The following is a 23,393-nucleotide window of genomic DNA, read 5'->3' on the forward strand; positions in this document are numbered from 1 at the left end:
GCAGATGACATGATACTATACATAGAGAATCCTAAAAATGCCACCAGAAAACTACTAGAGCTAATCAGTGAGTTTGGTAAAGCTGCAGGATACAAAATTAATGCACAGAAATCTCTTGCATTCCTATATACTAATGATGAAAAATCTGAAAGAGAAATTAAGGAAACACTCCCATTTACCATTGCAACAAAAAGAATAAAATACCTAGGAATAAACCTACCTAGGGAGACAAAAGACCTGTATGCAGGAAACTATAAGACACTGATGAAAGAAATTAAAGATGATACCAACAGATGGAGAGATATACCATGTACTTGGATTGGAAGAATCAATATTGTGAAAATGACTATATTACCCAAAGCAATCTACAGATTCAATGCAATCCCTATCAAATTACCAATGGCATTTTTTACGGAACTAGAACAAAAAAAATCTTAAAATTTGTATGGAGACACAAAAGACCCTGAATAGCCAAAGCAGTCTTGAGGAAAAAAAACGGAGCTGGAGGAATCAGACTCCCTGACTTCAGACTATACTACAAAGCTACAGTAATCAAGACAATATGGTATTGGCACAAAAAACAGAAATATAGATCAATGGAACAAGATAGAAAGCCCAGAGATAAACCCACGCACATATGGGCAACTTGTCTTTGACAATGGAGGCAAGAATATACAATGGAGAAAAGACAGTCTCTTCAATAAGTGGTGCTGGGAAAACTGGACAGCTACATGTAAAAGAATGAAATTAGAACACTCCCTAACACCATACACAAAAATAAACTCAAAATGGATTAGAGACCTAAATGTAAGACCGGACACTATAAAACTCTTAGAGGAAAACATAGGAAGAACACTCTTTGACATAAATCACAGCAAGATCTTTTTTGATACACTTCTTAGAGTAATGGAAAAAAAACCAAAAATAAACAAATGGGACCTAATGAAACTTCAAAGCTTTTGCACAGCAAAGGAAACCATAAACAAGACGAAAAGACAACCCTCAGAATGGGAGAAAATATTTGCAAACGAATCAGCGGAGAAAGGATTAATCTCCAAAATATACAAACAGCTCATGCAGCTCAATATCAAAAAAACAAACAACCCAATCCAAAAATGGGCAGAAGACCTAAATAGACATTTCTCCCAAGAAGATATACAGATTGCCAATAAACACATGAAAGGATGCTCAACATCACTAATCATTAGAGAAATACAAATCAAAACTACAATGAGGTATCACCTCACACCAGCCAGAACGGCCATCATCAAAAAACTCTACAAACAATAAATGCTGGAGAGGGTGTGGAGAAAAGGGAACCCTCCTGCACTGTTGGTGGGAATGTAAATTGATACAGCCACTATGGAGAACAGTATGGAGGTTCCTTAAAAAGCTAAAAATAGAATTACCAGCAATTCCACTACTGGGCATATACCCAGAGAAAACCATAATTCAAAAAGACACATGCACCCTAATGTTCACTGCAGCACTATTTACAATAGCCCGGTCATGGAAGCAACCTAAATGCCCATCGACAGATGAATGGTTAAAGAAGATGTGATATATAGATATACAATGGAATATTACTCAGCCATAAAAAGGAACGAAATTGTGTCATTGGTAGAGACGTGGATGGATCTAGAGACTGTTCTACAGAGTGAAGTAAGTCAGAAAGAGAAAAACAAATATCGTATATTAACGCATATATGTGGAACCTAGAAAAATTGTACAGATGAACCAGTTTGCAGGGCAGAAATTGAGACACAGATGTAGAGAACAAACGTATGGACACCAAGGGTGGAATGTGGGGGGTGGGGTGGTGGTGGTGTGATGAATTGGGCGATTGGGATACACTGATGTGTATAAAACTGATGACTAATAAAGACCTGCTGTATAAAAAAATAAATAAAATTCAAAAAAAACAGAGAAGAAAAAAAAAAATTGGGGAGTGCCTATGTGCCAGAAAAATAAGATATGGAACCTGAAAGAAAAGTGCTCACAATTGAGAAAAAGTTCCAACTTTTTATCAGTGTCTCCTTCCTACAAATTCAACTGTTAAGTCTGCACACCATTTCTCTCTCATCACACTTCATGCTTCTTACATGGTGATTTTATTCATCTTTATGCAACACACAGTGCACTGCGATGCATTGACATTTTCTAAAAGTAGCTATCATTACTTACAAGAAGTGAGCAGAGCTTCCTGTTTCCAAATTTGTGTTTTATCCAGCAGAAAGGATCTAATAAACATACCTGTACTGGAAAGGGAGTTCGAAGATGAAGTGTGTCAAAGGCTAGAGAGCCTCCAGGCAAGGAGGTAACAAATTTAGAAATACTTTAAAACAAAAGACAACCACAAATGTAAAAAAGTGCTTTTTAATCCTTAACCAAAAGGATCATTAAGTAGATGTAATTTTTTTTTTTACTAGAGTATTCATAACAATGTAGGTCAATATGCCTTAAGCAACATGATTATTGAATAGAAGTTAAGACGGACAGCCGTTGTAATTTGTGTGAAATTTATACTTGAGTTTAAAGTTCTTTAAACTTTTATAAAATTATAAACTGATAATAATTCCCCAAATTGGAAGTCAGATAACTTAACTTTGATACAGTATGAAATTAAAGTACACTTGTTTACACAACAATGAATAAGGACAAGTTTCCAAGTCAGATATCAAACTGAAAATTCAAAAATAAACAGAGGAAATGTAAACAGTTATAAAATGCCAACAGTTATAAATGTTGCTTAAAGCAAGGCTATTCAAAATATGGTCTATGAACGATTCGTGACTCATCCAAAATGAAAGAAAGAACTTGTGCCAGAATGAAAATCTATTATGTTACTAATTGGCCGACTTTTTTTTTATAACAAGACTTTCTTGATAAAGGAAGCAATGTGTTGATTTATATTCTGGCACAGGTGCCTCATCTCATTACAGACTGGAGAACAGGTACTGCTTACTTCTTTAAAGTGTCATTATAATTTTACTGCTTAGAGTTAGGTTAACTTTACTGTGGGGGAAAAAAAGTTAAAATGACACTTATGATTGTCACCTATACCTCATCTTTTTAATCCCATCTATCCAGGGCTCCTATCCGAAAAGCAAATTAAACTTTATAAACTCACCACAATTTAACATTAATCTTCAAATGTGTTACTGACATCTATTCACCTCTTGTTTTCAATCTTGGGAGGAAAAAAATAAGAATTGAGTTACTTGTTAATAAGTTCTCTCTAAAAATTGGTTTATTTTCATATTTCAATCAGAGAAAATATTTAAATTCACCTTTATGAAAAAACAGAATTTTTATACTGTTTGCATAACCTACTAGTTGCTTTTTTACAATAAAAATTGGTAGGAAAAAAGGTATGGAAATTTACAACCCTGTGTATTCTATTAACTACGGGGAAGGAGCTAAACTATTTAAAGATTTCTCAGAATAAAAGAAAACTCGTATAAAATATTTTTTTAAGAAACAGTTTATAATTCGAAATTCGAACATTTCTTGATTTTTGCTTTTTAGTATGGCATAATTCCTCTGGAAAGTTAAAAATATAATATGGTCTTTTGTCAAAATAACAATTTCCTCTTTCTCCAATGACTTACTTACTAAGCTTTACCTGCATTAGCTTAATACTGAAGGCAAATAAACGGGCAACAACAATTTAGAAAAAACTCATCAGTTTTAGATACATGAAAGCCCAATTTAGCTTCCGCAATGACTAGTTTATTGAACCGATAAACTACTTCTTAAAGAAGTTAAATGTATATTTACATGTCTTAAGATGAGCTCCTTTGGCACCTGAGTTGAGTACAATATACCAGAGGGAAGAATCTCTAAGAGAAAGTTGTCTATGGACTATATTTCATCTATCTATACATATATACATACACCTATACAAATACATAAACACATGTGCACACACACACACGAGCAGAAATAACTTTTCCTTTAAGAAATGCTGAGGATGTAAAAGGAATTCATTTACCCAAATAAAGTGATCTGACGGTTATTAAAAACAGTTTTAAGTAATTTGGAGTCTTACCAAGTTTCAAGAAGTCAAAGGTTTTAGAGTAATATATAACTCAAATGGAAAAAACTCAAGGATTTCTTTTGACAAAACCTAATTTCTTTTGATACAGTAACATGGTCATGAAGTTACAGTTATCTTAACATGGTAACATAACAGAGTTTTTAATAGTCTCCAGGTGGAAAGTCATCAAAGATTACCCGAAAAGGAGTCAATCTTCCCCGCCCCCCACCAATTAGGACCAAACATAGTCACCTGCCACCCATCAAATATTCTGCTGTCCCTGGACTATTACTTGCACTGGCCCCAGCAAAAGACCATTAAATGCCACTCTGCAGATCTCCTGCTAAGCCTCCTCACTCACTAGGAATTTTACACAAGAACTTTAGAAGAGCTTGATTTCATCCTGCTTTATGAGCATATTCACCTTGCTACTGCTGACTCTGGCACTGTGTTAATAGTCCTACCGGTGCCATGATATTTTTTATGCATACTTTTAGAACTCTGAATGATTGGCTTCTATTCTAACACTCAGAAGATACCTAAAATTCTGTAAGTTGCATAAGTCTGTCAGCACTTCCTTCTACATTCAATTAATAAATATGTTTGGTTGACTGAAAACAGAGCATACTCAGTTTTACCTAAGCATCTTCTACCCTAGAGATTCTGGAGGATGAAAATCCTCTACACCTCTGTACCCTGTATTCTCCATCTTTTACACCTTGTTAAATCTGACGTATGTTGAGAATGGGCAAAAGACATTTGAGTTAAAAATGATGCCATGCTGCTCTTTTCTCTGCTTCAACTTGTATAGAATATCCCTAATCCAGTTTCTAACCCCCTCTCTGCTCTGGTTAAAGGACCTGTCTCATATCGCAGACCATATGTAATGGAAATCGTACGCAGTTTCAAAATATCCATGATTGAAAAACATTTTCAAGTGTAAAATATCTCTTGAGCATCTATAAAATAGTGTATATTCTTATTTAAACTTGACACTGTTATCCTAAACAAAATTTTGTCAATAGAGGCATGGGATAGAACTTACCTTGGAGAATCTATTAAATTCAAATGTCTTCATTTTGTTCAGTTTACATCAACCATAATATAACCCAAGTTACTTTTCCTGATATGAAAAACATTTTAAAAAATCCATGTGAACTTGAATTCTTTCATTAACATGTAAACTCACATGTACAATTTTATTTTTTATCACATATTTAAATATTTTCTTTGAGAGTTGATATCTCAGTACAGGAAATGAAATTATGCTAGAAACTAGTAATTTCGCATTAAAACACTTCCCTAAATTCCTCTATGCTAAAGTGCATTTACAATATAAACATGCCATATATGAAGCTATAAACATGCCATATATGAAGCTATAAACCACAATCTCACACTGAAGTGGATTTCAAATTCGACATTCAGTTCAAATGAGTCAAAGAGAAAAGTGCTAACAGAGCAAATCTGAAACAAGTTCATGGGGATTGGGCAATGAGTCATCAAAGCGGAACCTTTTGGACACCGTGCTGCTATCCTCCGGGATATTCTCTTTGTCTTCTCGGTCACTGCAGGTTCCATTACAAGAGGGTTTAGAAGTCTTGTCTTCAGAGGACCTTACTGTATGATCCTGACTTTGAGACGAACTGGAAGTTTCTTCAGGGTGAAACAAGTTTCCAAAGTCCCACTGCTGTAGCCAAGAATGAGAAAGGCAGATTTCGGCTGTTGGTCTTTTCCTTTGAATGAAAGCACCAAGGGAAAATTGAGAACCAAAAATCAGGTTGGAAATGTCTGCAGTTCAATATATTATAGACTTATTTTTTATTTATTATGAAAATAACACATACTCATAGTACAGAAGGGAATAATAATAGGAAAAGTGGAGTACCTAGAGTTTAATTCTGACATGTGCTGAAAATTCAATTTATCATGGAGCTTACGGATGATACTATCTAGTCAAAAAACTGGGAACATATTTTAGGCTCACAAATAAAAATCAGTAAAATTATACAGACTCCTGGGTTTACAAACCCTTTGAAGGAAAATATATGTAATTTATAATCTCTATTATTATTTTGTGTCCTTAAAAAGCAGTTAACTGTTAAATCTTGAAAACCAAGGCTATTCTTCAATGGTGTTTATCCAACATCTTTAGTTTTTAAATTTTGTTTTTGCTTGTGAAAGCAATATAGTCAAATATCACAATATTTCAAAAGGAAAGAAAACACCTGTTTATACTCAACTCCAACCTTAACACACCCACAATTACTATCAGAACGTAGGTTTCCTTAGTCTTTGATTTTATTGTTCATTTTTTTCTGATAATAAAAATTAAGGGGCTCATTATAGAAATTTTAGAATCTAGATGAAAAAATATTTAGGAAAATAAAAACTGTTTATAACCAGAAACAAATAGTATTATTACTATTTCTAATAAATAACCATTCATGTTCAAAACAGAGCCAGTGAGAGTTTGTTCAGACTTGCGTTAAGCCAATAAAATAATGAACAAACCTCTGAGGGTTTTTTTCTTAAACAGAAAAGGAAACTGAGTCCTCCAGGAGAGTAAGTAATTGTCAGAGATAAAAGACCTGACAAGCGACACAAGCAGGATCCCAGCCCAGGGCACGATAGCTCAGCTCCTGCGTTATGTACAGCCAGGCCGTTCTAAAGTAAATAGGAGACTGGGATTGATGTGTATACACTAATATGCATAAAATGGATAACTAATAAGAACCTGCTGTATAAAAAAATAAATACAATGAAATTCAAATAAATAAATAAATAAAGTAAATAGGGCTGATCCAGGTAAAGAAAAGGGAGGCCAGCTTTTTCTTTTCCTGCTTTGAAGTTGCCAACGAATGAGGTAAGAGTCTTAAGACATAGTTTCATGTCCCTTCTTTAGTAGGCGGTCAAAGAGCACCTGCTCCTTAAAAATTTGACAATCAGTAATTTGGACTTGTTATACAACTGTAGTTATTTAACTATATATCATTCATAACAAAGTCTTATCTTAAGCAGCCATATGTATTGTAAACCTTATACTTCTAATTATTTTAGGGAATTTCAGGGATTAGTAGCAGGTTGAGAGAGAAACAACCCAAATCTTCTCTTCAGTTCAAGACTTCCTGTTACATATTTTGTATTGTCTATGTTTGAACTTATGGATTGTTATTTAATGATCTCTCATACCACCTCTCTCCCCATTTTACCTGAAACTTGAGAGCATACATCTATTTTATACTGTTTTAGAGTATATCTTTCTTAATAGTCATATATATTTCATTTTATAATAGTATTTAAACAAATTAATGTTATTACTTACTCTGGATTTTTTACTAAAAGGCTCTGGATGAAGTCTGTGGCCAGCTGTGAAACTGATGAAAAAGTTTCTTCTGAATAATCTACATTAACTTGGGAAATATTGAGGTATGTTTCTTGATTATCTTCTCCCACAAATGGGGATGTATGAGTTAACAACATATATGTTATTATACCAACGTTCCTGAAAAAACAAATAAGGGAGAAGATGGGAACTTAAAATGTGTGCTAATCTTAAAACATCTATATAAAGTCAAATTGATTCTCAACATATTCCTGTCCTCAAAACTTGTACAGTTAAACTACAGATTTTAAATTGCTTTTCAAAGTTCCTATAGTATACTACTAAAACTGAAATAATTATGTTATCTCAAAGTTTGCCTCACAGAAAAATAATATGAGGGAATGCACATGTGTGTCATATAATTATAAATATGATGTATTAAATATATATCATTATATCTACAGTCTGCCCTTCACACAGATATACCTGTTATCAAGTACACAAAGCTGCCCTGAGCAGCATTTCCCAAATGGTGTCCAATGACACAGTAATGGTCTGTGAGACATAAACAGGAGACCATGCAAACAGAGTCTGCAGGTTTGGTAAAGCACAATATTGGGCAGGCATATTTTTTTTTAATTGCAAAATGCTTAGAACCGTAAATATGTTAATGACAATTCCTGTGTTCAGGAACCAGAAAAAGGCAATACATATGGCACCTATTTCACCCGATTATTTAGCCACAGGACCCTTTTTTCTTGGCAAATCCATTACAGTCCCAAACATGGAACACAGGGAATAAGTCTAAACTCTTCTACTTGGCCTTACGGAGTCAGTCTTCCATTGTGGTCCCAACTAAAGTTCCAGTATCAATGCCAGTTCTACTCTATGACATTCTCTCTGTGTCAGCCACACACACTCACAATACCTGAGAAATATGCTCTCATACAACTAAACTTTTGCATGGCTCTGACCTCATTTTTCTGCTGAGCAAAATACCTTCCCTAGTTCTCCTAGACCTAGACCAGATGTCTCCCATCTGGTGCTTGTCTGCTAATTCCTCCATGCTTATTAAATAGCATTTTATCTTTTTTATAGAACACGTTAACACAGTACTGTGACTATTTTGTTCTTTTACCAGAAGGAGTCTTCCTCCAGGAAAGGGATTTTCCTATTTATTCCTGTACCTTTGGCTCACAGCCAGAGTGTTATTAAAAAGAAGGAACAGGTAAATGTTTTCCTGTGGCATAATAATGATACTTGAATAACATCTTTTAAAGAAAGCTTTATTATTTACTTCTGGAACCAAAGAACCCTGGAATATATACTAACCAGCTTTTAATAAAGGCATTCAAGTTATTAACAAAATCTTACCACATGTCTGTTGCTGTGGTAATAGGATCATAGTTCAGGATTTCTGGAGCTGAAAGAAAAAAAAATAAAAAATAAAATTCAAATTCAATACTGACAAATTTAAAAATGTGAAAATTACTTTACATTAAACTGGATTTAATTTTAAAGAACTACTAATATGATCAGTAGAAATTTAGCATAGTATTAATTATCCTGTGATTAGACATTTAAACATATCTAATGTTGAGAAAATTATAGAACCAGATGGTTCAAAAGCACCAATTATATTCTTGAAGTAACCAGTAGCTATGTAGTATTTTTTTTTAACCATTGAGATTAATCTCAGAAAAAACAATTATGAAGAAGTAAAATGTTAGAAGCTAGAATCTTTTTACAGTTTTAGTTTTATCACTCTGTTAGGAATTAGTTTGAGTTATTTTATTAGACTGATTTAAGTTTTGCTTCTCAGGGTAAATAGAATCGTATGCATTTACAATGACACTATGAGCAAATTAAGCTTCATGGAAGTGCTTTAGATTTTCAAGTAGATTAAATATCCCCTTAAACTACAGAAAACCTAGTTTCCTAAGCAATTAATTTTCCATTGTCTCCTCCCCCGCCAAAAAAATTTTCTAAAAGGTGCAACATACATTCTCTATACTTTCTAAATATTACCATAAATTTCAAATTAGTAGAGTCCAAACTAGGATCTATGATTGAATAATAACTTTTTTGTTTCACAGTATGGTTTCATAATTTTTCCAAAGAGAGGCTGTTTCTTAAAGCCTAACAATTTTGTTAAAGCCTTTGAGTCACATATGTTGCCACCCTCCATTGCACCACCTACCACCTTTTCACATACTTCTGTGAGCTGTTTTATCTACAATTACAATCATTATTCTAGGACACTGTAGCCTCTATTAGCATTCAAAAGTTAGTAATTTGCTTTGCTTTTCATTTTGGGAAAGTCAGCTGCCTAGCTGAGTGGCACTTGTTCTGTTTACTTGTATCTTTTCAATGCCTGCATGGGACTATCAATATGAGCAACAACAAAAAAGTGTAAAAAACTTGTTACTATTAATTAAAATACTTTATGTATTGCTTCATATGAGTTAAAAAATCTTTCATCTGCATGATCTTATTTGTTGATTTAGTACAATATCCCTAGATTATCTAATTATAGGTTCTTTTTGACACCCCTATCAAACAGGCTTCAAACGCAGTGACATTTGATTCTGTTTTCCTCTTTTTCCATTTTTTCCTGCTCCCTAACTTCCCTTTTACCTATTTTTCTCTATTACAAAGCTTTTACACACAAACATTAAACTTTTAACTTACATGTCCAATGTCCTGTAAATTGTTGTGAATGTCTCAATTCACTACAGTTCATTTAAATGTGCCATAAGCAAATTTCAATGCACTAAAATATTTGAACCAAATATATCCTGGAATTATATGCCCTAAAATATAGTTCTATACAGATATCATTTAGTTAATAAATTTCAAAATGGTATAGAAAGTAAAAGGAAATTCTTACCCAAGTATTCTGGTGTTCCCATGATTTCCCGAAGTTCACATGCATTCCCTATTTTTCGAGACATTCCAAAATCTACAATTTTTATGTCCCCAAGAGGGTATATGCTGCTCAGTAATATATTCTGTGGCTAATAAAGCACAACAAAACAATGATAAGTAATACAAAACAATAAAAGAATACTAATCTCAGATCACAGGTAAATTAAGTGGAACTTATAGTTTAGCTATTAAACATTTTATTGAGTCATCCATCGAACATTTACTGAACTACTATTTAGGAAAAGCTATATATTCAATGATAAATAAAGTAAAAATATACTTCAAGAGGCTTCTTGGTTTGAATAAAAAAGGTGGGTACATAGATAGATTAATTGATTATGAGATATAGAATACTCAGCAGTAAAGACTACTTAATTCTGCCCATTAGAAAGTCCAAGAAGGCTTTGCAGTAGAGATGATGCTTAAGCTGAACCTTAAAGGATAAATAGAAGAATGCCAGTTAGAAAAGTGTTCTGGGGAATAGCATGACAGAAGGCATGAAGGAATAAAAATGCATATATTTCCAGGAACATAATGGTTCAATACACTGTGATGGTTCTGGGTCTGACCATTCCCAGGTTTCTACCTGAGATAGAAAGAGGAGTGGTGGGGTATATGAAAGGGAGATTGTCCAGGAAGAGAAGAGTCCAATGTTCAAACAATAAGAGACAGTTTGATCCAGATTTTAAGGTCCTTGTATGGCTGCAGAGGAAGGATAAGGAGAAAGGATAGTAACATGAAAGGCTGAAGTGGGATCTCAGGGATTGGGAAGGGGCCTGAATGGTCTGGGGGTGGGGGGAAAGGAGAAGCCAAAAGACTGAAAGCCTCAAGGGAAAGATGAATGAGTATAATGGGAGCAAAGGAATGAGGACTAGTAGGTTACCTTCAAGATGGAGATCAAAATTAAGTATTTTAGAGATAGACAGTTTTATAAGATAGAAAGGTCCAGGATGTGGCAGTAAGAGTGGGATGGAGTGACATGATGGTAGGTTTAGAACATATAGTAATGATGGTTTTTAAGAGCCCAGTGATTAATCTGAGCTGCTCACACATGCAGTCTTCTCTCTGCCAATACAGAATTAGTCCATGTAGCATATGTGCAGTCTAGACAAGCATGATCTGACTGTTGTTTCCTCTCAATACCAGCTTGCAATTAATTGTGCAAAGCAAGAGCAGAGAAGGAACAGAGACGTAGTGTTACTTAAAATCACATTACATTACCTTTAAATCAAGGTGTACAATGTTATTCTGATGTAGATAATAAACTCCTTCAAGTATTTGTTTAATGAGTCTGATAATGTCATTTTCAGAGACCATTTCAGCCAACTCAGGTAAACACAGATTGAAAATTTCTCCACCTGCAGCACTGAATAAAATTCGAATAATAGAAACTTGAAAAATCATTGACCTAAAAATGACAACTTTTAAATACTGTATACCTTTAAGTAAAAGACACGGCCATCGAAACTTTATTCTCTCTCTATACACACATTTAATGGGTGGGGTGGTCCTGGGTGGGGGGAATCTTTAAGGAATAAAATAAATGACAAGAATATTTTGAATTCTGGGTGCTAGTACTTATTTATGAGCTCAGCTCTGCTCTATTTTACTCATTTATTCATTATATATAAATTTAGTTAGCAGCTATGTATAGATATAGATATTTTGATCCTCATGACAATCAAGTGAGGTAGGTGGTTATCATTCCCATTTTACAGATAAAGAAATAAGTACAAAGAGGTTAAGCTACTTGTACAAGGTCATATAGTAAATGGGGGTTGGGGGGACAGAATCTGAATAATATGGATGAGAATCTGCATTCTTTACCAATATCCTGTACTGCAGCTTCACAAAGAATACTTGGGGCCAGAACCCAAATCTTAATTGTTTTTTTTAAGAACTGAAAATCTAAGAATGTTGACAAAAAAAGCATTATGAAAAATTCCTAGGTTTGGAATAAAATGATTTAAATTTAAATCCTAAACCTGCTATTTATCAGCAATATAATTTAGGGTCAATCGCTTATTTGAGCTTCCGCATCTGTAAAATAGAGATATTACTGAACTCAACAGATTTCTTTTTGAGGACTAAATCTAAATAAATGAGATAAAATTTGTCAGTCAGAACATCATGCAAAAAAATCTAGATGGTTATTAATCAAATTTATAAGGTATGTTCGGGAATATCTCAAGTAAAGCCTATTCTATGTAATAAAATAGAAACTCATTTATTTCACAAAACACTATTTTCCCCCCTTTGGTTCACTGCTGTATCCACAGCATGAAGAACAGTGTCTGACATGTAGAAGGCACTCATTCTCTTAGGATGAGTTCTTTGCTAGGCCCTTTGTAAGATCCATCTGGTAAGAAGTCAGACCAAATAATTGGAAAGTATGAGAAAACTGTATAAAATAATGACTTATATCCACTATTAAGATATGGAACATACCAAAAAAATATGGAAAATACCAGAAAGATCTGAATTCTTCAGTATCTGACAGTATATGGCAGCATACATTCATTCTTCAACACTTTATATGTATATACCAACATTTACATTACACTCACTAAAGTTAATTCAATAGACAGAACCCTCCATTAATTCTAAAATTCAAAATAGAATCTAAGAAAACATATGTAAAGCACTTCCCAGTGCCTAGACCTAAGAGGACAGCAGGTTGCTTATAGAAGTGCCTACTGAAATCAAGACTGCCTGGCTTCCACTCTTGACTCTGCCACTAATGAGCTACCTGAACTGGGACAAAATGTGTTTCTGTTTCTTCTATTGTAACATAATGATACATAACAAAAAATGATAGCTCCTACTTCAATGGCTTGCTGTAAGAATTATAATAGATAAACCATGTAAAGTACTGAGTACAACAAATGTTATAAGCATCAAAGCAGATCATCTGTAAGTATTTAATACAGTGTCTGACACATAGTAAATATTCAATAAATATTAGCTATTATTATAATGAGCCAACAAATATTAATTCCAAATCTAGCCAACATCCAGCCTTTCTGAATTTGGGGGCTTCTTGTTAAACTCTGATTATGAAGGCAATTTTAAAAGTCTTTGCTAAATTGAAATTCATTTTTAGAAATACTTATACATATAAAAATGCACATAACATATTCTTAAGTGAAAAAAAGGGTTATAATAGAGTATACCTAGTAGATCACAATTTTGTTTCTAAAGGTATACATATATAGACAGAAAAAGAAGAATAATTTTAAAATACAGGAATATGCCATAAAAGTAACCACAGTTTACAAATGACTTCTATTTTCTATACCTTCTAAATTTAACACAATAAATAGGTGTTACTTTTACACCAGGAAAAGTATCCTAAGGGTTTCTTGTTTGTTTATTTCAGTAACAAGATCAAACAAACACTATGATTATCAGTCAATCACACTGTCCCTACCTTTTAGTTTGGCAAGCTGACCAATGTCTTTTGTAGGAATGCCATTTTTCCCACAAAAGAGGGAAAGCTCTTTACCATAGCTCTCCATAGGAGAAGCTATGGTAAATAGAAAATGAGGAGTTAAGAGGAGGGGAAGAACAGATAACATAAGAAGCAGACTGCAGAAGTTAGTGGAAACTGGAAGCATAAATGGAAGCAGTGAGGAGTAGCAGACTAACAGACCCTTTGTTAAAACAAGGCACCCAGAGCGGTGACTACAGAGAAGAAAAGATATCTCTGTAATCAGAGAAGCCACCTACATCATTATCATTGCCCTGGAAGGTAAATTCAGGTATTTCTACTCTTTCTCTCTCTGTTGAGAAGAGTTTGCCGCCTGAAGGAACTCAACCAACAAATTTAGAAATTTGGAGTATTCACGTTCTTTTGCTTATGTATTTGTATATGTGTTGTGTACACTGTCACGTAAATCTATGTGTTATATACTACTTAAATCTACATTTGCCTTTTACAGCTTTCTAACGCACAGTTTAGATATTAGTAGGGAAGTAGAGAATTATCCTTTAGAAGAACTCCCATAACACAATAAAGTTAACATGTAAAAGATTAAAATCAGAATATTTTCCTATCCAAAATAATAAATTTCCCTGGGTACTAGAGAGCCAAGATTTTCAGTAAAACAAAGCAATATCTCCCTCATCCATAAACTACAAATCTATTCATATAGCTTTGGAAATCATAGTAAAGATTTTTAAATTAAGTATTTATTTTTAGTGATCAAAATGAAGTAGTTTTAAATTTTTTATATTGAGTATCTTTCAAAATTATATTCCAATGCTAATGCGGAGAAACAAAACCCATGGAATTTCAGAATGGAAAGAAACCAGCCAGAGTATTTTCTGTCTCTAAATTAGAATATGTGAAGTAAATACCAATCTCCCTTTTTGGAGGATTATTTTAAAAATCAAATGAAAATATAGATAAAGTGCTTAGCATGGTGCCTGCCATATAGTAAATGCCCAACATATATTATTGTTGAAGTGTTTTTCTATGGTCCTCATAATTTTCTACTGGGTCCATAATATTTACTTAAAGATATTTAATAGGAAACATAAGCTGGTAATTTCTTGACAGAAAGAAATTATTATTTCTCTTCCATATAATTTCATAGAATTGACTTGATAAACTTATATTTATCCTATTCATTGATAAACTTATATTTACCCTATCCAATTTCCCCTATCGAACTTTGCTATATCTAGGACAAAGTTCTTGTCCCATGTTTTCTAAAGATTATACATATTCTTTATAATCAATTTTAGTTAGCTCAAAACTCAGCATTAAAAACTTAATGTGCCCAATTAGATAACACCTTCTTTCCAGAAGTTTTAAAAAAAACCACCTTGTATATATTTTATTTAATTATCAAAAAATGCTTTTAAAACACTTGTTATAGAAAAGTTGTTGCCTCACGGAGAGTGGGGATGGGTTGACTCAACTATCCTCAAAAATTTCCCCCAATTTATAAAGAGATCTAATACTAACTCCAGAATAGTATTTATATGACTTTTCAAATAGTTAAAGAAAGGGCTAAAAAATAATTTAGACTTTATAAACGGTAATGAAATACTTTCCTGTGGACTAAGTATTAAGATAAAAATGAAAGACTTAGTAATTGTTAAAAACTGTTGACTGCAAGAAGTTAAGTTTAATTCACAAAAGTAAACAAGTTAATTTGGTTCAAACAATTGGTTTAGGTTAAGTGAAGGCAAAACAAAACACAAAAGCAAAAATAAAACAGAGCTATCAGAACACATAGTTTAATAGTTCCCAAAGAAGGTTTAAGTTAGAGTCATATAATTAGCAAAGAGTACCTTTTTAAAGTAATTATGTACCATCCATATAAAGAGAAATTTGACAACATCTAATACAAGCACATAGGCATTTACTCCCTGACCTTGCAATCACATTTATAGGAATTTACACTAAAACTATACCTCCACAAATGATGGCCATCCAAAGAAGACAGAACAAGTGGTACACCATACAGTGGAGAACTATACAGGCATTTAAAAAATAGCAATAATAATAATAATATTAAGAAAGGTGCCTATGAACTATGAATATGAAATGATTTCCAGGACATAATGTTATTTGAAAAAAAAAGCAAGGCACAAAAAGGCATACATAATATCCTATTTTTTCTGTAAGAAAGAAAGGGAAATATACATATATACAAATTTGCCTATATTTGCAAGAAGAAACACATAAAGAATGAGCCAGAAACTAATAAATATGGTTACCTATAAGGTTGAGTGGGAAGAGAGTGGAAGGGATAGGGGTGACAATAAGACTTTGTAGTATACTTTTATAATAATTCAAACGAATAGCATCAATGGTTACCAAAATCACTAGATAAAAAGCTGTTAAAGAACAGAATATTCACAGTCTTAAAATATTACCACATAGGTTACTTATTAATTTTAAAGGGGAACATGTTCCTTACAGTGTGGAAGGCTGGCAGACTCCACTTTAGCCATATTCTAATTAGAAGAACCAATAATGGAACAATCCGAATGTAACTGCTACCTCACGTGTTACAGTAAGAAATACACATCATCATCCACAATGTCCCCTTGCCAAAAATATTTAACTTAAATCTAGTCATGAGAAAACAATCACACGAATCCAGGATGTAGAATACTTCATGTGAAAACAGATACAGATTTCCCCCAAAAAAGACAATGTCAGGAAAAATAAAGTGACTAAAGAAGTTTAGCAATCAAATATAATGTGTGAATCTTGATTGGCTCTTGTACTGGAATTTTAAAAAAACAGGTCCATAAGACATTTCAGGGATAATCCAAAAAAATTTAAATATGAGCTATATATTTGATGATAGTACCAGATTAATATTAGCTTTCTTAGTTTTGATACTGGTATTGGTTATGTAGAAGAATGCCATTACTCTTCAGAATAAATACTCTGGCAAGTGAAGAAGAAATATCATGATACCTACAACTTTCAAATAGTTTGGCAAATATGGCAAAAGGCCAACATTCGATGAATCAAGCTAAAGAGTATAAGAGTGTTAATTGTACTAGTCTTTCAACATCTCTGTAGATTTAAATTTTTCTCAAATAAAAAAGTCAGGGAAGAAAAATGAGTATGCAGGTTAGTTTGAAGAGAAGATCAAATTGGCAACGGTAATTAGAGTAAAGGATTCCAGTTTTATTTTTACCACATAAAAAATTATGCCACCTTATTTTCCATAGCTAAACCTGCCCAAAACATTTTTACCTTTGGTTGAGATTGTGTGATGTGACAATGCCACCTCAAAAGTAATACGCATAGTAATAAATTTTAATAGGTCCTAGTTGCTTTGGTAAGAAATTAAATATATTTATCCTCTCACAATTACTGATTGCTTGCTACATTTCAGCCACGAGATACAGTTCAGCCCTTACAGAACTCAGTTTACTGGGTAGGGTATCTGAATTAATTTTCAGAGTATGAACAAGGTCCATCCATAAGATGTGTTAAAACTTTTTGATGTATTTTGTTGTTGCTATTCGGATGAGCACCCCCAAGAGAGAATTTCATGAAAGTGGTCAATGCTCCTATTGTATACTCACTCTCCAAACCTAGTATTCCATTAATTACTGTTTTTGAAAAATATTAGCTACTTTTCACATACTTCAAACATGAAGATGTCATGCAAGTAGATAACTTTTTAAAGGTCAGCTTAAGAATTTGACAAAAATAATCCAAAAATGTATGAAAATGAAATCCTGTTGATAGAATCCCAGTCTTCTCTGCAATTCTAATTTATTTTGAAGGTACTATAATATACCGTAATTGGTATGTTGCTGTTCTGGGAGATATACATAGTATTCATTCTTAAACAAACTATTTGTAGGTTTAGCATTTTGCAAAATAAGCATTTTCATTTACAAGTTCACTCTAGGCAATCATCTTTCCTGGTACAAAAATATTTAGATTTTAAATAAATATATAAGCAAAACTATTCATCCCTTAAAATAACTGAACCCTAAAATTTGACTAATACACTTTTAAATTCAAAAAGGCAATAATGCAGGTTAGCTACTAAAAAGAATTACTATATTTATAATTTTTTTTTGCTAAAACACATCTCTAGTTTTTTTTATAAAAACTATTTTGTAATAAACTATCAGAATCTAAAGTACACTAAACATAAACTTAGCTGGTCTCTTCTAATTGTTGCAGATGTTCAGATACACATTTTACATAATTATAATAAATGTGTCAGACCGTCACATTTTAGAGTAACACATCAATAAAAACACTGTTTTAGAGTAACATGTCAACATATTGGTTAACAAGCCAGTTAGTTTAACCATATTCTATCCCGACTTGACAAATTATTGAAATCTAGGTGTTTTCAACTTTTCACTGACTTGTGGGACGAGATATATTTTTTTTCTTATTGCTATAATTCCTAACATAGTGTTTTGCACATCACACATACTAAACACATGTGTTTTTTTTTAACAAACTATGTGGTTTACCTTTCATTCATGCAAGTTTACCTTTTTATTCTCCTTGGGTCACTTCCTTGGATGTGCTTTTCAAATAACTGAATATACAAATTATTTCAATCCTATTTGCCCACCAGATTGTTTTGCAGAAAACCTCATCAATTTTCTGTGCCATTAGCAATGAAAGTATACTCATTTCACCATATTCTGCAAACATGGTATTGTCATTTGTTTATTGAATGCTGTTTAATTAGTTTTTGAGTATGTGTGTGAGGCTGCACATTAAGTTTTGTGAAAACATATAAATATACACTATGTTCCTCTAATATTTTATCAACAGGAATCTTTACAAGTTCTTGTCTTACTTTTATCATTCTTGTTCTTGACATTTCAAGCAACCTTATTATCCAACAATTAAAATAGGTACTATAAATTTACTTCAGTTTTTAAAAATGTATACTTACTGTTCCAATATCAAAATGATTTCACTTGTATTTTCATAGACTTCATGAAGATTAATTACATGGGGACAGGACTTTGCCAATTCAAGTACTGCAATCTCATGTAGAATCTCTGCTCGACAATCCTGCCCTCTTCTTCTCTTTTTCAGAAATTTTGCAGCATATTCTTGACCAGTAGATTTTGATATACATTGTCTAACCACAGCAAATTTTCCTCTGGGGGCAAAAGTGAGGACAATCAATTTTAACTTTTCCATAGAGAACAATATTAGTATAACACAGATACTGTTATATCTCCAACTTTGTCAATCCTTTCAAATATTCGTGTCATCAGGAATTTATCTTTGTTCTCTTAACCTAATCAACTACTGCATGTATTTTTATAAAATTTATAGTACTATCACATGAAAATATAAATGGCAAATGTAATAACAAGGTAGGACAATTATATTTGTTCTTTACTATTATATCATTAATATGATACATTACCATTGTAGGGGGAGATCTCATTTGCCTACCAACTCCATGCCATACTCTTGATATAAATTATTGTGTTTAAGTATCACAACAATCCTACATAATAAATATTATTCTGTTTGGCAGACTCCAGAGAATATACGTATCTTGGTCTATTTTCAAAGACCAAGAGTTTCACATTAACCCTCTACGAAAAGTTTTAGCTTTCCTTCAAATGAAAAAAATTAAATGCAAAAATGGGTATTTGACTTATTTACTTTTATTAGTGTAATCATTTTGCCTTTCAACATCACTTTTAACAAGCTTTGAAGCTTTCTATCACAATTTGTCAATTGTTCTACCAGAGTATCTCTTAGTATTGCTCAGTACCATGAAGCTTGTAACAGATACCAAAGGTATATACATCTTACGGAGAGTATCCAAAGACACTTCATGATCAAGTAAGAACATTCATGGTTATCAGTAGCTACGTACAAACACACCATTAAGGTCATGTTTATCATTTTAGGAATAAACACGTTTTAGCTCTTTCCAATAACAGTGCTCAACATTTCAGCCAAAATTTTAAAAGACTGGCAAATGATGTATTCTAAGACTATAGTCACCCAAAATTTAGTTTCTCAAAGACCTAAGCTACTTTGAGTCAGATTATTTTAAGAAACTAATAAAAGCTATTGACTACCTACCCAGAAAAATGCACACATGCCCTTATATAGAAAGTTTTACATATAATTACAGAAGGTTTTCAGATTTCGAAGACCATCCATAAACTTCCTAAGCCTGGTCCAGGGGATCCAAAATTAACACCTTCTATCCTAAGGCTCAAATGACTCACTGGATACTAACAAATCAGGTATAAATAAAAACCTATCTTTAATACACTTGGGATTTGGGGTGGGAGTCGGGGACAATAAATAGCTTGACTGTATTTTTACTTGCTATTCTCAAGCGGCAGGATGACAAAGATCCCTACTCTTTATATCCCAAATTTCCTCAAAATTGGTGCCAATGAAAAGCACTGGAAGCCAACCTGAGAAGGTATAGTTACTAATGCAAAAAACTATTTTTTAAAAAAAGTGGCCAAGCTATAATTTGATTCTTTTACATTTATCAAAATAAATATCAACTCAAAAAATTTGTATGCACAAACTTGATTTTTTGATAGAACTTTTCATTTAAGATTTGAGAATGCTTAATTTAAATTATATTTTCTTACTATATACAAAAGGAATACAAATCAACGCATTTTAATGAGCACACAAAAAAAGTTAATCAGTCCCTTTGTTTTATACTCAAACTGCCCATGTTTTATAGATTTTATACTGGATAAACTGAGTCAAACTAAGAGTAAATGACTCATGAAAGGTCATATATGGAAATGGAGTACCACGACTTAAATTGTGGAATGTGAAATCCTAGCTTTCTGTTCTTACCATTACAAAACAATTCCTCCCTTTAAGATAGTTTTTTTTAAAGAGGTAAATTCACTTTTGCCAACTCTTACTTAGATTTAGAAGTGAAAATTTGTCTAAAGCAAAAAGGAAACTTTGAGTTTTATGAAGAAATTCACCTTGTAAATCTTAGGAAACAAACTAGTTAGCCAAGAAATCTGTCCACCTGAAAAACTTTATAGTACCAATTGTGACAATTAAGTTCTGCTGTAATTTTACAATTATATCTATAAGCCAGAATTTTCTCAGGAACAAAGAGCAAAATTAAATAATAACACTTTTACCTAATTGTTTCAGGTATTCTCATGAGGCTTACAAGTATAGTACTCATTAATGCAAAGCAAAGATGGCCAAATGATACTGGTAATAATTTGCCAATGTTCACCACTAAGTAAAAGCTCCATGAGGGCAGAAACCCTATCTGTCCTAATTACTACAGTAATTATAAAATCTACACTTCGCTAACTAACACATAATAGGAACTGAATATCTGTTGAATGAATGCAAGAGTTATGAACCTACTATAGTACCATACATTGTGCTATTTTGTATACTGTACTTAAAGCATTTACATTTTTAAAGCTTATTTGAGACTCAAATAAAATTTTACATACATATTCATTTATGTACTATTAAATAAGGTAAACCTTTTTACCATAATTATCAGATGACTTAGGGAAAAAAAGCAAGTATTCGTTTTCCATTCTAAAATGCTAATTGTCATTTAGAAGTATCAAAAATAATATTTAATACATAATGTTCCTATATCAAATTTAACAGAAACATTTAAGAAAATTTAGAACCCTTAACAATAGTACTTAATTCATAACCTAAAAAGGCAAGGCTGTCTAGATTTCCCAGCAGCTAAAAGGCCTTGTTAGTTACCCTTCTACATTCTAGAATAGACAATAAAATGTGAAAGGATGGGGGAGGGTAAGCCACAAAGGAAGCTGACGTTTATTTTTGCATCTGCCTCACCCTTCTAACCACAAGAAGTCCTATGAAACCTTGATTCAGTTGGGGGAGGGGTGGAAAAAACTTAACCAACATGTTAAAAAACAGGAACAATGCAAAGTTTTTTGAGAACAATCAAAAATGAACTGTTAACTTTTACATATTTTCTTCTAATTTTCTGAAGAAAAATAAATTCTGAAACACTAACATCTTAAAATTAATTAAAAAACTGATTTATAAAGGTAATTTTGTAATCACCACATGCTAGAATTATATGTTTGTATGCTTCAAAATGTACGAGCCTCAGAAGAAACAAGATTATGATCCTAATTTTCACTTTGCAAAAGTATGGGATAATATCAAAATTGGTAAAATACTGAAAGAATTTAAAGCAAGTTCATGGCAGATGAAAGGGCACGATTTCCAATTTATCAAGGTTTACTAATTAGACACATCAATATTTACCATGTAACTCATTAGCCCATATCAATTAAAAGAAAAAAGTTAGGTCTCTTTCATGAAGGTATTAGAAGATGAAATACTAGCCATCTGAATTTGTTTTCACCAGATTCTACCATGAATTTTTTCTCTAACATGTTGTATACTGAGTCAAGTTTATGACTGTGATTTATGATGGCACCCCATTTACAAAACAACTTAGAATTATTAATATTGTTCTCGAAGTTTAAGTTCTCCAAAACCCTCAAAGAAAAAAAATTAGTCTTTCTAGCTCCGACAGGCTATCTCAATAAAGTTTTGTTGTATTCTAGATGATGAGATATTGACAATATTGTGTCCATTCTAGACTTTCTCATTTTAAAACTGATGATGGAAAAAATACAAAGTGGTCCAGAAGAGGATAACTGGATCAAGGAAGGCTGTCTGAAAATCAGGTCATAAGATGACCATTTAAGGAAACTGGCAACATTTTGCTATATTCAAATCTCTGAAGGGTTTTTACACGGACATTATATGCAGCTACAAAAGGAGAACTATGTATAGTGGGTAGAGGTTAGCAGAATAGAAAACAGAACTCTGTGCCCAAGAGGTGCCCACAAAATGGAACAGACCATTCTGAGGTAGTGAGTTCCGTATCACTGAAGCATTCAAATTGAGGCTGGGTAAAAACTTGTCAGGAAAATTTTAGAAAAGACTGCTGCACTGTATAAAAAAATTATATTAGAAGGCCACTGACCACCGAAGTCCTTCTAATGTAAAGATTCTATGACTATTTAATGAATAGTGAGATACAACTAAAAGAACACTTACTCTTTCCTGCATAATGCAAAGAGAAATAATATAGATTTAGAACTAAACTATTTCTTGAAAACATTCTGAAAGGGTTTTGAAACTATATTTTATAAAAAAAATAAACCATTAGAAGACCCAAATATTTTGCACACAAAATTAAATAAATATGACATGAATACTGAAATATGCTTTCACATTTAGTTCTTAGTCTGATGAGGTAGATATTATCACCCTTATTCTGCAAAAGAAAGACTGCATCCAATATCTGACAAGTGAAAAAGCCAGGACTAGCCTTTATCCTTGACATAAAAGACCACCAAGAATAGAATTACTTGCCATGGTTCAGTCAATTTTTGTTTTCACACTGAGATTTTCAAAGATAAAAAATCATTCACGCTATTTTACTGTGCATCTATCAATACAAACACGGACTTTTACCATTTTAATGTAAAGATCAAACGGAAGACAGAAAATGATCACCATCCTCCCACCCTTTGTTAAGTGTTTTTAATTTAAAGCTCAAAATGCTGAATATATAACAAATTATTTGGTATATCTTT

At 32.6% G+C, this 23,393-nt stretch overlaps 1 protein-coding gene across 2 annotated transcripts in view; it reads right to left on the bottom strand.

Annotated features, from left to right (window-relative positions):
• Positions 1-2,360: 2,360 nt before the first annotated feature.
• The window catches only part of STK17B (serine/threonine kinase 17b), a 32,268-nt gene continuing 11,235 nt past the window's right edge, over positions 2,361-23,393 (bottom strand). Inside the window, exons 4-10 of one of the 2 annotated variants that reach the window (XR_005020631.1) lie at positions 18,704-18,916; positions 11,514-11,658; positions 10,255-10,381; positions 8,739-8,787; positions 7,365-7,544; positions 5,085-5,775; positions 2,361-3,190 (exon numbers count right to left, since the gene is read on the bottom strand). Coding sequence is in view for 1 of the 2 variants with exons in the window: in XM_036858191.1 (XP_036714086.1) it covers positions 5,493-5,775; positions 7,365-7,544; positions 8,739-8,787; positions 10,255-10,381; positions 11,514-11,658; positions 18,704-18,916 (997 nt within the window). In the remaining variant the exon portion in view is untranslated. Of the gene's footprint in view, positions 5,776-7,364; positions 7,545-8,738; positions 8,788-10,254; positions 10,382-11,513; positions 11,659-18,703; positions 18,917-23,393 lie in introns of both variants that reach the window. The other variant, XM_036858191.1, reaches the window with a different exon arrangement.

Source organism: Balaenoptera musculus, chromosome 7 (genome assembly GCF_009873245.2).
Source record: "Balaenoptera musculus isolate JJ_BM4_2016_0621 chromosome 7, mBalMus1.pri.v3, whole genome shotgun sequence".
In the NCBI taxonomy this organism is placed as follows: Eukaryota; Metazoa; Chordata; class Mammalia; order Artiodactyla; family Balaenopteridae; genus Balaenoptera; species Balaenoptera musculus.